General features: G+C 43.4%; 1 protein-coding gene and 1 non-coding gene across 2 annotated transcripts; one reads left to right on the top strand and one right to left on the bottom strand.

Moving 5' to 3' along the window:
* Positions 1 to 1,009: 1,009 nt before the first annotated feature.
* TRNAP-UGG (transfer RNA proline (anticodon UGG)) lies at positions 1,010 to 1,081 on the top strand. Its single transcript has one exon. It is a non-coding gene; the product is annotated as a tRNA-Pro (tRNA).
* Positions 1,082 to 8,947: 7,866 nt separating this feature from the next.
* LOC116484584 (olfactory receptor 6S1) lies at positions 8,948 to 9,942 on the bottom strand. Its single transcript, XM_032179416.1, is given in 2 exon segments — positions 8,948 to 9,483; positions 9,486 to 9,942. Coding segments are annotated over 2 exon segments (993 nt in total).
* Positions 9,943 to 12,288: the final 2,346 nt, after the last annotated feature.

Below are 12,288 nucleotides of genomic sequence, written 5' to 3'. Positions count from 1 at the left end.
CAGATTCCTCTAAGTTACCTGAAGCGGAGGTGGCTAGAAGGGGTCGAGCCCTTTCCTTGGTCTTTTAACACTCCTGTTCCTAGCATCTCGGAGTCCGGGCGCCAGCTCCTTCTCTTTGGGCCTCCAGGCTTTTCTAAGCGCCAACTTGAAGTCCAGAAAGAATAAAAGTGGCGTCGTCGCATGGGAAGGTTGCGGAGGAAGAGTTTCTCTTCTTTTCTCTCCTTTGGTGTCAGCCTGACCAGGAGGCTCAGTCATTCACTGGACAGCTCCCACTGGCCAGGAGCCAGCTTGGCGCGGGGCAAGCAATGTGACCAAGGCAGACACTGATGCGCCCTGGGGAGGTTAGAGCAAGAGCCCGGGAGCTTCGGTTCCCAAGCAGAAGAGGCTACAGAGTAAGCACAACCGTCCCCCCCACCACCCACCCACCACCTTTTGAGTGGTAGAGAAATGGGCCTCTACAGAAGAGAGTGTGGGCAGAGAGCAACTTTTCCCCGACGGCACCTCCTTCGCGCCCTTGAAAGACGCCTTAAATCTAAACCTATAATACATAGGTAATCAACTAAAGCTGAAAAGGAATGGCCAAAGCACCCACGTGGAGTGCTGGGTGCTGTAGGCGAGAGGTCTGAGCTCTGAAAGGTTTTAGAGCTCAACATCTTTGTTAATGTTGGTTCGACCTTTTCCCCTGCCAGTCCTGCGGTGACCTTTATCTTTCGGTGAGTGAAATCGGTCGCTCTTGTTTTTCCTGGGTCCTCCAACCACAGGCCACCTTAGATGGCTCTAGTCCCTTTGGGTACTCAGACCCTTCCTGTGCATTGACCGACACAGCTCGGCCCGGATCCTGAAATGAACGTTTCTACCTTCGGAACGCTGTGGCTCGGTCCGCAGGTTGACTTTCCTGGGGTCTGGAGAAAATCACTGGATTCTAAAGGAATCAAAACTGTTCAAGTGTTGTGCTACAACTAAAAAAAAAGGAATGAACACTCTTAGAGAACAATAGCGATCCAGTTCTGGCTCGTTGGTCTAGTGGTATGATTCTCGCTTTGGGTGCGAGAGGTCCCGGGTTCAAATCCCGGACGAGCCCCTTTCTGTTTCATCTTTCTCTCTTTAAAGTCAGTAGTTAACAAATACTGCAATCGCCGCTACGGATTGGTCACCGAGCCCTCTTCAACCTCGACCTGTGGGGGATGAGATTGTTGAGCAAATTGCGGCTGCTTTTGCTGAAAGAATCAAAGACAACGAAGACGCTACGAAGGACCAAAGTCTTCATCACAGATCCGGGCTACCTGAGCGGCTCTGACAGGATCTTTTGTCAGGAGAAGAGTGTTCGGGCAGTTCTTACCCAGTATTTTGTGTGGAACAAACTAGTGTACTTTTCACTAGGTCACTTCGTATGGAAAAGATTGCTACCTGAAGGCATGTTAGGGTCACAATGTCCCAATAGAACCCGCTTTCTGAGACCCTGACTGCGCGGTGATCCAGCCGCGGGATGGAGTCTAGCCCCTGCCCTGGCCTTGGCGCCTGCTCCGCAGCGCACAGTTGCACTCTTGGTTGTTCTAGTGAGACTGCCTTTCCCACAGTTGCAAGCGCTGTTGCATCGTTCGAATGCGAAGTCGCAGCCCTGGAAACTTGAGGGCTTTCAGGACACAGACATTCATTTTGTTCAAGGAAGCGCAATTGGATTATTTCCAGGTGTTATTTTCGAAAACACAGTATAACATAGGAATGGTTGTTTTTTTCACTTCTGGCAAGAATCCACCAGACCCATTAGTGCTCTTTGATGGCTCACCTGAAAAATCAACAGGTCTACTGTTGGGCGTCTACCAATAATCCTTGAGTGTGGTTCAATTCTGGAGTGAAGAAGTTGTCCTCGAAATGAACTGCTGGGATGACGGGCGCTTCAAAGTTGCTTGTCTTTCTAAACTGCTTGTTTAGAAAGGAATCTTTAGGCCGGGCGCAGTGGCTCATGCTTGTAATCCCAGCACTTTGGGGAGGCCCAGGTGGGTGGATCACCCGAGGTCAGGAGTTCGAGACCAGCCTGACCAATATGGTGAAACCCCCCTCTCTACTAAAAATACAAAATAGCCATACGTGGTGGCGCACGCCTGTAATCCCAGTTACTCGGGAGGCTGAGACAGGAGAATTGTTTGAACCCAGGAGGCAAAGATTGCAGTGAGCCAAGATTGTGCTATTGCGCTCCAGCCTGGGCAACAAGAGCAAAACTCCATCTCGAAAAAGAAAGGAATCTTTAACAGGATTTCTGTCTAGCCCAATTATATTTGTCCTTTCTGAGGTTTCCCTTGGAAGAGTTATGTGTCCAGAGGAAAATAAAGGGTTTTGTGATGATTACAGGAAGGGAGGAGAAAAGGAAGAATCTGTCAACATGCCCTGACTTCCAGGTTGGTTGGCAGGTAGGAAAGGTGAGATGTCTAGCCTGGTACTTTGTCTTTGCTGAATGACTACCAGTGGATATGCCCAACAGAAAGTTGGATATAGTGTCTGTGATACATCACATAAACAGAATTGAAAATAAAAATCATATGATTATCTCAATAGATGCAGAAGAAAGCATTTGACAAAATCCAGTATCCCTTTATGATCAAAATCATCAGCAAAATCAGCATAGAAGGGACATATCTCAAGGTAACAAAAGCCATCTATGACAAACCCACAGCCAACATCATACTGAACAGGGAAAAGTTAAAGGCATTCCTCCTGGAACAAGGCAAGGATGCCATGCCCACTTTCACCATTTCTATCCAACATAGTACTGGAAGTTCTAGCCAGAGCAATCAGACAAGAGAAAAAAATAAAGGGCATCCAAACTGGAAAAGAAGAAGTCAAACTGTCACTGTTTGCTGATGATATGATCGAATACCTAGAAAACCCTTAAGACTCATCCAAAAAGTTACTGGATGTCATCAATTGAATTCAGGAAAGTTTCAGGATACAATACAATGTACACAGTCAGTAGCACTGCTATACACCAACAATGACAGAGCCGAGAATCAAATCAAGAACTCAATCCCTTTTATAACAGCTTCAAAAATAAAAAATAAAATAGTTAGCAATATACTTAACCAAGGAGGTGAAAGATCTCTACAAGGAAAATTACAAAACACTGCTGAAAGAAATCATAGATGACAAAAACAAATGAAAACACATCCCATGCTCATGGATGGATAGAATCAATATTGTGAAAATGACCATACTGCCAAAAGCAATCTACAGATTCAATACAATTCCCATAAAAATACCATCGTCATTCTTCACAGAATTAGAAAAAAAATCCTAAAATTCACATGAATCCAAAAAAAAGAGCCTGCATAGCCCCCAAGCAAGGTTAAGTGTAAAGAACAAATCTGGAGGCATCACATTACCTGTCTTCAAACTATACTGCAAGGCTACAGTTACCAAAACAGCATGGTACCAGTAAAACAAAACAAAACAAAACAAAACACGTAGACCAATGTAACAGAATAGAGAACCCAGAAAAAAACCAACTGCTTACAGTCAACTAATCTTTGACAAAGTATACAAAAACATAAAGTGGGGAAAGGACGCCCTATTCAACAAATGGTGCTGGGATAATTGGCAAGCCATATGTAAAGGAATGAAATTGGATCCTCATCTCTCACCTTATACAAAAATCAACTCAAGATGGATCAAAGACTTAGATCAAAGACTTGAAATCATCAAAATACTAGGAGATAGCATCAGAAAAACTCTTCTAAACATTGACTTAGGCAAATAATTCATTACCAAGAACCCAAAAGCAAATGAAGCAAAAACAAAAATAAATAAGTGAGACCTAATTAAACTAAAAAGCTTCTGCATAGCAAAAGAAATAATGGGCAGAGTGAAAGATAACCCACAGAGTGAGAGAAGATATTCACGAACTATGCATCCAACGCAGGATTCAAATATCCAGAATCTACAAGGAAATAAAACAAATCAGCAAGAAAAAAGCAAATAATCCCATGAAAAAGTGGGCAAAGGACATGAATAGACATTTCTCAAAAGGAGATATACAACTGGCCAATAAACATGAAAAAATACTCAACATCACTAATTATCAGGGAAATGCAAATTAAAACCACAATAAGATACCACCTTGCTCTTGCAAGAATGGCCATAATTAAAAAATAAAAAAATAATAGATGTTGGGGTGGATATGGTAAAAAGGGAACATTTTGTACACTGCTGGTGGGAATGTAAACTAGTACAACCACTATGGAAAACAATATGGAGATTCCTTAAAGAACTGAAAGTAGAACTACCATTCAATCCACCAAACCCACGACAGAGTATCTACCTAAAGGAATAGAAGGCATTATATGAAAAAGACACTTGCATACACGTTTATTTATAGCAGCACAATTCGCAATTGCAAAAATATGGAAGCAACATAAATGTCCATCAGCTAATGAGTGGATAAAGAAAATGTGCTATATTGGCCGGGCGTGGTGGCTCAAGCCTGTAATTCCAGCACTTTGGGAGATGGAGGTGGGTGGATCACTTGAGGCCAGGAGTTCGAGACGAGCCTGGCCAACGTGGTGAAACCCTGTCTCTACTAACTGGCTACGGTGGTGCACGCCTGTAATCCCAGCTACTCGGGAGGCTGAGGCAGGAGAATCACTTGAATCCAGAAGGCAGAGGTTACAGTGAGCCAGGAACATGCCACTGCACTCCTGCCTGGGTGTCAGAGTGAGACTCCAGCTCAAAAAAACAAAAATAAAGTGGTACATATACACCGTGGAATACTACTCAGCCATAAAAAGGAACAAAATAATGGCATTGGCTGGAGTTGGAGACCATTATTGTAAGTGAAGTAACTCAGGAATGAAAAACCAAATATTGTATGTTCTCACTTACAAGTGAGAGCTAAGCTATGAGGATGCAAAGGCGTAAGGAGGAAATAATGGACTTTGGGAACTTGGGGAAATGGTGGGAGGGCACTAAAAGATAAAATACTCCATATTGCCTACAGTATACACTGCTCGGGTGATGGGTGCACCAAAATCTCAGAAATCACCGCTAAAGAACTTCATGTAACCAAAAACCAACTGTTCCCCCAAAACAATTGAAATAAAATAAATAAATAACAAAGAACACACTGACTACTTCAAATAAGAGGACAAGATCAGTTGTGCCAAACTCTGCTGAGATAAGTATAAAGAGTAACATATGCTTGCTGAGTTTAGCATCTTTGTCATTATCAATGATGTCATTAAGAGCTTTATTTATTTATTTAATTTTTGAGACAAGGTCTCACCCTTTGGCCCAGACTGGAGTGCAGTGATGCGATCTTGGCTGACTGCAGCCTCGAACTCCCAGGCTCAAGCAATCCCCCTTGTTGGCTTCCCAACGTGCTGGGATTATAGGCATGAGCCACTGCACCTGGCCTTATTAAGAGTTTTGTATGTGAGATGATGCAAACAGAAGCATTTTCTACTTCTTCTAAATTAAGTATATTCTGTCTTAACTGTATATTTAAAAACAAAATACAAATTTCATGTCAATGAAGGTAAGATCTTAGAAAGGAAAGCTTAGAAATAAACATCAATAAACAGATTTTTATTTATTCTTTTATTTAATCGCAAACTTTCATGGACACGCAAGTTTGTATCACTGTTATACTCATGCACACACTCACATGCGCACTCAATCTACACATATCATCACACCAAAATTTAGGCAAATTTATTTCATATAATAGTTTGAATAAAGACGCTTGTCATGGTACCTTTATAGAAATTCGAAGCCGGGCGCTGTGGCTCACGCTTGTAATCCCAGCACTTTGGGGAGGGTGAGGCTAGCGGATCACCTGAGGTGGGGAGTTCCAGACCAGCCTGACCAACAAGGAGAAACCCCGTCTCTGCTAAAAATACAAAATTAGCCGGGTGTGGTGGGACTTGCCTGTAATCCCAGCTACTCGGGAGGCTGAGGCAAGAGAATCACTTGAACCCGGGAGGCGGAGGTTGCAGTGAGCTGAGATCACGCCATTGGTTTCCAGCCTGGACAACAGAGCAAGACTCCATCTCAAAAACAGAAAAAAAATTATATATGTATATATTCATATGTATTACATCTACCCCAAAAGTTTATGAATTCCCTGATGGCAGGGGCCAATATTTGTACCTCTAACATACCAACTTACTTCCTAGAACACAGTATTCAACAAATTTTATTGAATTAAATTGAGCCCAAAGGTATTTTTCACAATGAAACACATGTTGAAAATGGATGGTTTAACGTGCTTTATTGCCATAATATGGGGCAATTATTTCAAGAAATGCTGTAAATTGTTGCATGAATTCCTTTCCTTGGCCAGTGGCTGGAACAGACATCAGATTTTTATGTTTCATGAAACTAGGTAATTTTTAAAGCAATATTTCATCTCCTCTCTGGGCAACACCTCTAGATCACTCCAGAAGAGTTATTTTTACCTTCGAATCATTCTTTCCATTCCTTTAGTACTCAGAAATATTTTAGAATAAAATTATCTAGTGTGTTTGCATGCTTTATGAATAGAACTAGATAAAAACATTTCTATTTTCCATGCCCACTGAAGCTTATGGCTAACTCTTTTGATGCTAATACTCAGTTTGCCAGTTTTGCGGCACTATTTTGAGTTTAGTATGCTGTCTATACCTTGATATTTATGTGTTTGGTACATTGTTCCTATGTACACAAACACACTCTAATGTGACAAATCCTGTTTAATGAATGATGACCTCTGTGAAAATTTCTCTAACAAGAAAATACCCTAGGAAGAGTAAACCAGTTTTTATAAGATCTCCAATGTCCTTTTGTAAATCTCCTTATCATCCACTTTCCCGTAAATTATTATCTGTCCCTCAGCTCTCCCCTCTAAAGTTCAAGCTGCTTGAGGTTAGAAACAATTTATTCTTGTTCACCTTAGTATATATTCGTATATCACAGTGTTCAACAAAGATTCTTCACAGACCTTTGCTGAATGAATGAATGAATAAATAAATACTTGTTTCCAAAGGGATTTCCATGAATAGGAATCCCTTTTCAAACATCCAATAAACTAGATAAAATTTACTACAAAGTTTGGTTCTTGGTAGATACAAAAATATTTGGCATTTTTTTGTTTTTGTTTTTGTTTTTTTAGATGGAGTTTTGCCCAGGCTGGAGTGGAGTGGCATGATCTTGGCTCACTGCAACCTCTGCCCCCTGGGTTCAGTGATTCTCTTGCCTCCTTATGTAATGCCTCCTTATATAATGAAATTATATAAACTTACCCTTTTCGGTAGCTGGGATTATAGGCACCCGCCACCACACCAGGCTAATTTTTGTGTTTTTGTAGAGGCGGGGTTTCACCATGCTGGCCAGACTGGTCTACGAACTCCTGAACTCAGGTGATCCACCTGTCTCAGCCTTCCAAAGTGCTAGGATTACAGGCGTGAGCCACCACGTCCAGCCTATGTGGCATTCTTAACTCTTTAATATTAAAGCTCCTTATTTTACTAAAAACAAAAGAAGATTTAACACGACAGGTACAAGAACGTAAAAAGATGAACAAATGAATGAAACATAATCCAATGACAAAACGAGTGGAGATGTTTTTATCATTGTAATAAAGTGCACACTAGAAGAATACAGTAAATGCTATTACTCATGAAATCCCTCGTTGATCTGCTTTACCAAAGGCACCTGGAATTACCACAGAGAATTAAGTCCCTTTATTAAATTTGCTTCACCTCTTTTTCTTCTAGCAGTAAATGTAAATTTTTCTAACAAGTGTGTACAAAAATATACAGATAATCTATTTTTATTTCATTTTATATCTATAAGGAAGTTTTTCTTAAAATTCTTGACTTGCATAAACAGTTGGAAGGCTCTACTTAGACTCTCAATCAGTTTTTAGCTTTTGAGGAGAGTGCACAAATGGATTCAAATGTTGAATTAAAGCTACAGTCCCTCTTCTCAGACAAATGCATATATATTCAAGCACATAAAATTTAGATACCTACTGGGCATATACATTTTCCGAAACCCATCCTTAGATTCCCTACATGACCACGGACCCATAGGTTAAGACTCACAGGTTGGAAGGTCTTAGGAAGTGGCAATGATATTGATCACGATATATCAATAATAATAATAAGTATTATTATTATTATTATTAGGTATGATCTAGGATCAAGAAGTTTTGCCTGAAAGAGAAGAAGGGTGATTGATGACCTGGGAATTCATTAGTAATTCCAGAATTCTTTTTTTTTTTTTGAGACGGAGTCTCGCTCTGTCACCCAGGCTGGAGTGCAGTGGCGCGATCTCGGCTCACTGCAAGCTCCGCCTCCCGGGTTCACGCCATTCTCCTGCCTCAGCCTCTCCGAGTAGCTGGGACTACAGGCGCCCGCCACCAGGCCCGGCCAATTTTTTTGTATTTTTAGTAGAGACGGGGTTTCACCGTGGTCTCGATCTCCTGACCTTGTGATCCGCCCACCTCGGCCTCCCAAAGTGCTGGGATTACAAGCGTGAGCCACCGCGCCCGGCCGCAGAATTCAGTCTTTTGGTGATATCCATAATGATGATGGAAAGGAGCATGATAATGAGAATGTTTGGATTTTAAAATATGATTTTTAAAAATTATAACAAGACTAGGCGTGGTGGCTCACACCTGTAATCCCAGCACTTTGGGAGGCTGAGGTGGGTGGATCACTTGAGGCCAGGAGTTTGAGACTAGCCTGGCCATCAAGTGAAAGCCCATCTCTACTAGAAATACAAAAATTAGCCAGGTGTGGTGGTGGGCACGTGTAATCCCAGCTACTCAGGAGGCTGAGGCAGGAGAATTGCTTGAACCCAGGAGGTGGAGGTTGTAGTGAGTCGAGATTGCGCCACTGCACTCCAGCCTGGGTGACAGAGTGAGACTTTCTCTCTCTCTCTCAAAAAAAAAGACTAGTTACTGGTCTCTTCACTTTCACCTCACTGCTTTCTCATTGAGACATTTATCAAGTAAAAGATTCCCTAAAAAGCCTGCCACTACCTTCCTAAACATGTCCTTCAAAGCTTCCTTGACTTGCTCATTATGTAAGGCATAGATGAATGGATTCAGCAGTGGTGTCACAAATGTCGTTATTACTGTCACTGCCCAGTTAGCGTCCACAGAACCACTCTGCTATGGCCGCACATGGAGAAAAATGGCACTTCCATAGAAGAGGGTCACCGCTATCAAGTGGGAGGTACAGGTAGAGAAGTCCTTCTGACGGCCTGAAGCAGAGGGGATGCTCAGGACAGCCAGCATAATGAGGCCATAGGACACCGCAGTGATCAGCAAGGACGATGCAATGACAAGGGAGGCCAGGACAAAGTCAGTCTCCTCCAGCTTCTTGGTGTTGGTGCGTGCCAGGCGGAGCAGTGGGCCACTGTCACAGAAGAAGTGCTGCACCACAGCGCCCTGCTTACAGAAAGGAAGCAAGGCCACAGCCACTGTGGGACCAAGCACAGGGACGAGTCTCCCACCCAGCAGGCCAAGGCCACACGAAAGCACACAGCCCCACTCATGAGCAAGGGGTAGGGCAGAGGATGACAGATGGCCAGGTAGCGATCCACAGACATGACAGCCAATGGTAAGAACTCGGAGGCCCCGAGAAAGAAGTAGAAATAGAATTAGGTGATACATGCAGCAAAGGAAATAGTGTGCTGCCTTGAGAGGAAATTGCCCAGCATCTTTGGAATGATGACAGAAGTGAGCAGAATCTCTAGGCAGGACAGGTTACCCAGAAAGAAGTACATGGGGGTCTGTAGTCGAGTATCAGCCCTTACCACCACCACAGTCAACACATTGCCTGTCAGAATCAGGAGACAGACAAGAAGAAACACAGAAAATAATTCCACTCTTGCGCCGTTGAGATTTGGGAACGCTGCCAGGACGAACTCTGTTGGATCCCTACTGTGGTTCCCACCAGCACTCATTGTCTTCTCCACCTGTCCAGCAACAAAAACATGATCCTGGTAAGAGCAGCTCCTCTGCTTACAGTCCTGAAACTTACTTCATCATGGTATGGGACTCACATCCCCAGTTTATCCAATTACAGGTCCCGTTAAGATCTGAAGCACTTAAGGTCATCATCTGATTGATTTTAGCACTGGAGAATTTTCTCTAAAGGGTAACAAAACTTAGGTATGAAAGTGCCAGGAGCCTCCATCTCCTCCATCTTCACATCTCCTGTTCTCAGATCTTAAATAATGACACCTCATTATTGTAATAACCATATCACTGAGCATCTGAGTTGGGCAAAAATATCTGAAAAAGGATTTTGTGAAGAATATGATTACCATTCAACTGGGATCAGAACTTGAGTCAGACTACCTAGTTTTAAATTCCCGCATCTCCACTTACTGGCTGAGTAGCTTGGCAAGGTTACTTACCCTCTCTGTGCTCCTCAGTTGTGAAATGTTGTAAGGAGCAAATGATATAACAGTGCGAAGAATTTCAGAGTTTCTAGTACTGAACTTAAAAATTATATGGCAGAGAAAGCCCCTGGCTATAAGTTAGGACACCAGAATCTAGGCGTGGCTTGCCATTACTCTTGGAAGATTATCAATTTGTATTTAACTGTCCAACTGTACAATGAGGCACAGGAATCTAGGCCATTAGTATACCTAATGAAATTATATAAAATTACTCTTTCTGGCAGGACACAGTGGCTCATGCCTATAATCCCAGCTCTTTGGGAGACCGAGGCGGGCGGATCACTTGAGGCCAGGAGTTTGAGACAAGCCCGGCCAACATGGTGGAACCCTGTCAGAGGTTTGTCAGAGCCAAAATTATGAATTTCTGACCACAACTATTAATAAAAAATTATGTTCTTGTTCTTTGATTCAAGTCCTCCCAGTTCTGAGGACCGCCACCAGTTAGAAAAATCAAGTCAATTATATCCAGAAAGCTTGTTTAAAAATGCCTCAGGTATCAGGAGAATCCTTACTCCCTTTTCACAGAGCAGGAGCACCATCGTCTTGGACAAACACTGCCACTTTAAGTTCCAGCTCCGGCCGGGCGCGGTGGCTCACGCTTGTAATCCCAGCACTTTGGGAGGCCGAGGCGGGCGGATCACGAGGTCAGGAGATCGAGACCAAGGTGAAACCCCGTCTCTACTAAAAATACAAAAAACTTAGCCGGGCGTGGTGGCGGGCGCCTGTAGTCCCAGCTACTCGGAGAGGCTGAGGCAGGAGAATGGCGTGAACCCGGGAGGCGGAGCTTGCAGTGAGCCGAGATTGCGCCACTGCACTCCAGCCTGGGCCACAGAGCGAGACTCTGTCTCAAAAAAAAAAAAAAAAAAAAAGTTCCAGCTCCCTTTCTAGCCTCATGCATTTCAAAGAAATCACTTCTCTTCTAACTACAGGCAGCCAGAAAGAGCAGACAGTAAAACACAGATAAGACAGCTCAGGCACAGAGGGAGGTGAGAGGAAATTCTTTTGGGTAACTGGCAAACTTCACCCTCGTACAATGGGCCCCAGTAAAACAGTGGGCCTTAATAAGCACCTTTCTTTCCCTTCAGGTGTACTAAGACAGGGAAGCTAAAAGCAGACTCGGGAGTATGCCTGCCACTACAGAAAGATTATGGGAACAGACACAAAACTCTCCCTCCCAGATAAGCACAACAAAGAGACACACAAGCAGTCCAAGCCTCTGATAAACTCTCCCACCCTGAATCCTTAAAAACTCCTAGTCTGTAAGAGAGTGTGCCTCTGACCTAACTTGGCCAGAAGTTCCTCTCGGGTTTGTTTTCTCTCTAAAATAAACTTGTCTTGACTGGCAAGCCACCTTTCATGTTTCTTTCCTCTTTCTTTAATTCTTACACCTTTAGCCATGCAAAACATAAGAACTGATCTTAAGACCCTTGGTTCTCTGTCAGCCCTATTGGTCTCGTTTATTGTTGTTGTTGAGATGGAGTCTCACTCTGTTGCCCAGGCTGGAATGCAGTGGCACGATCTTGGCTCACTGCAACCCCCACCTCCTGAGTTCAAGCGATTTTCCTGCCTCAGCCTCCTAAGCAGCTGGGACTATGGGCACAAGCCACCACACCCGGGTAATTTTTGTATTTTTAGTAGAGACAGGTTTTTGCCATGGTGGCCTGGCTGGTCTTGAACTCCTGGCCTCAAGTGATCTCCCTCTCCTCGGCCTCCCAAAGTGCTAGGATTACTGGTGTTAGCCACCATCCCTGGCCAACCCTATTGTTCTCTAGCACACCCCAACAGTCTTTATTCTCAGCAAGCATTAGACTCTTTACTTACAATTTCTCTCCTGTGGGTCCCGCA

Source organism: Hylobates moloch, unplaced genomic scaffold (genome assembly GCF_009828535.3).
Source record: "Hylobates moloch isolate HMO894 unplaced genomic scaffold, HMol_V3 SCAFFOLD_16, whole genome shotgun sequence".
In the NCBI taxonomy this organism is placed as follows: Eukaryota; Metazoa; Chordata; class Mammalia; order Primates; family Hylobatidae; genus Hylobates; species Hylobates moloch.
Note: the sequence above shows the minus strand (reverse complement) of the source record. Positions and strands in the feature narration are given on the sequence as shown.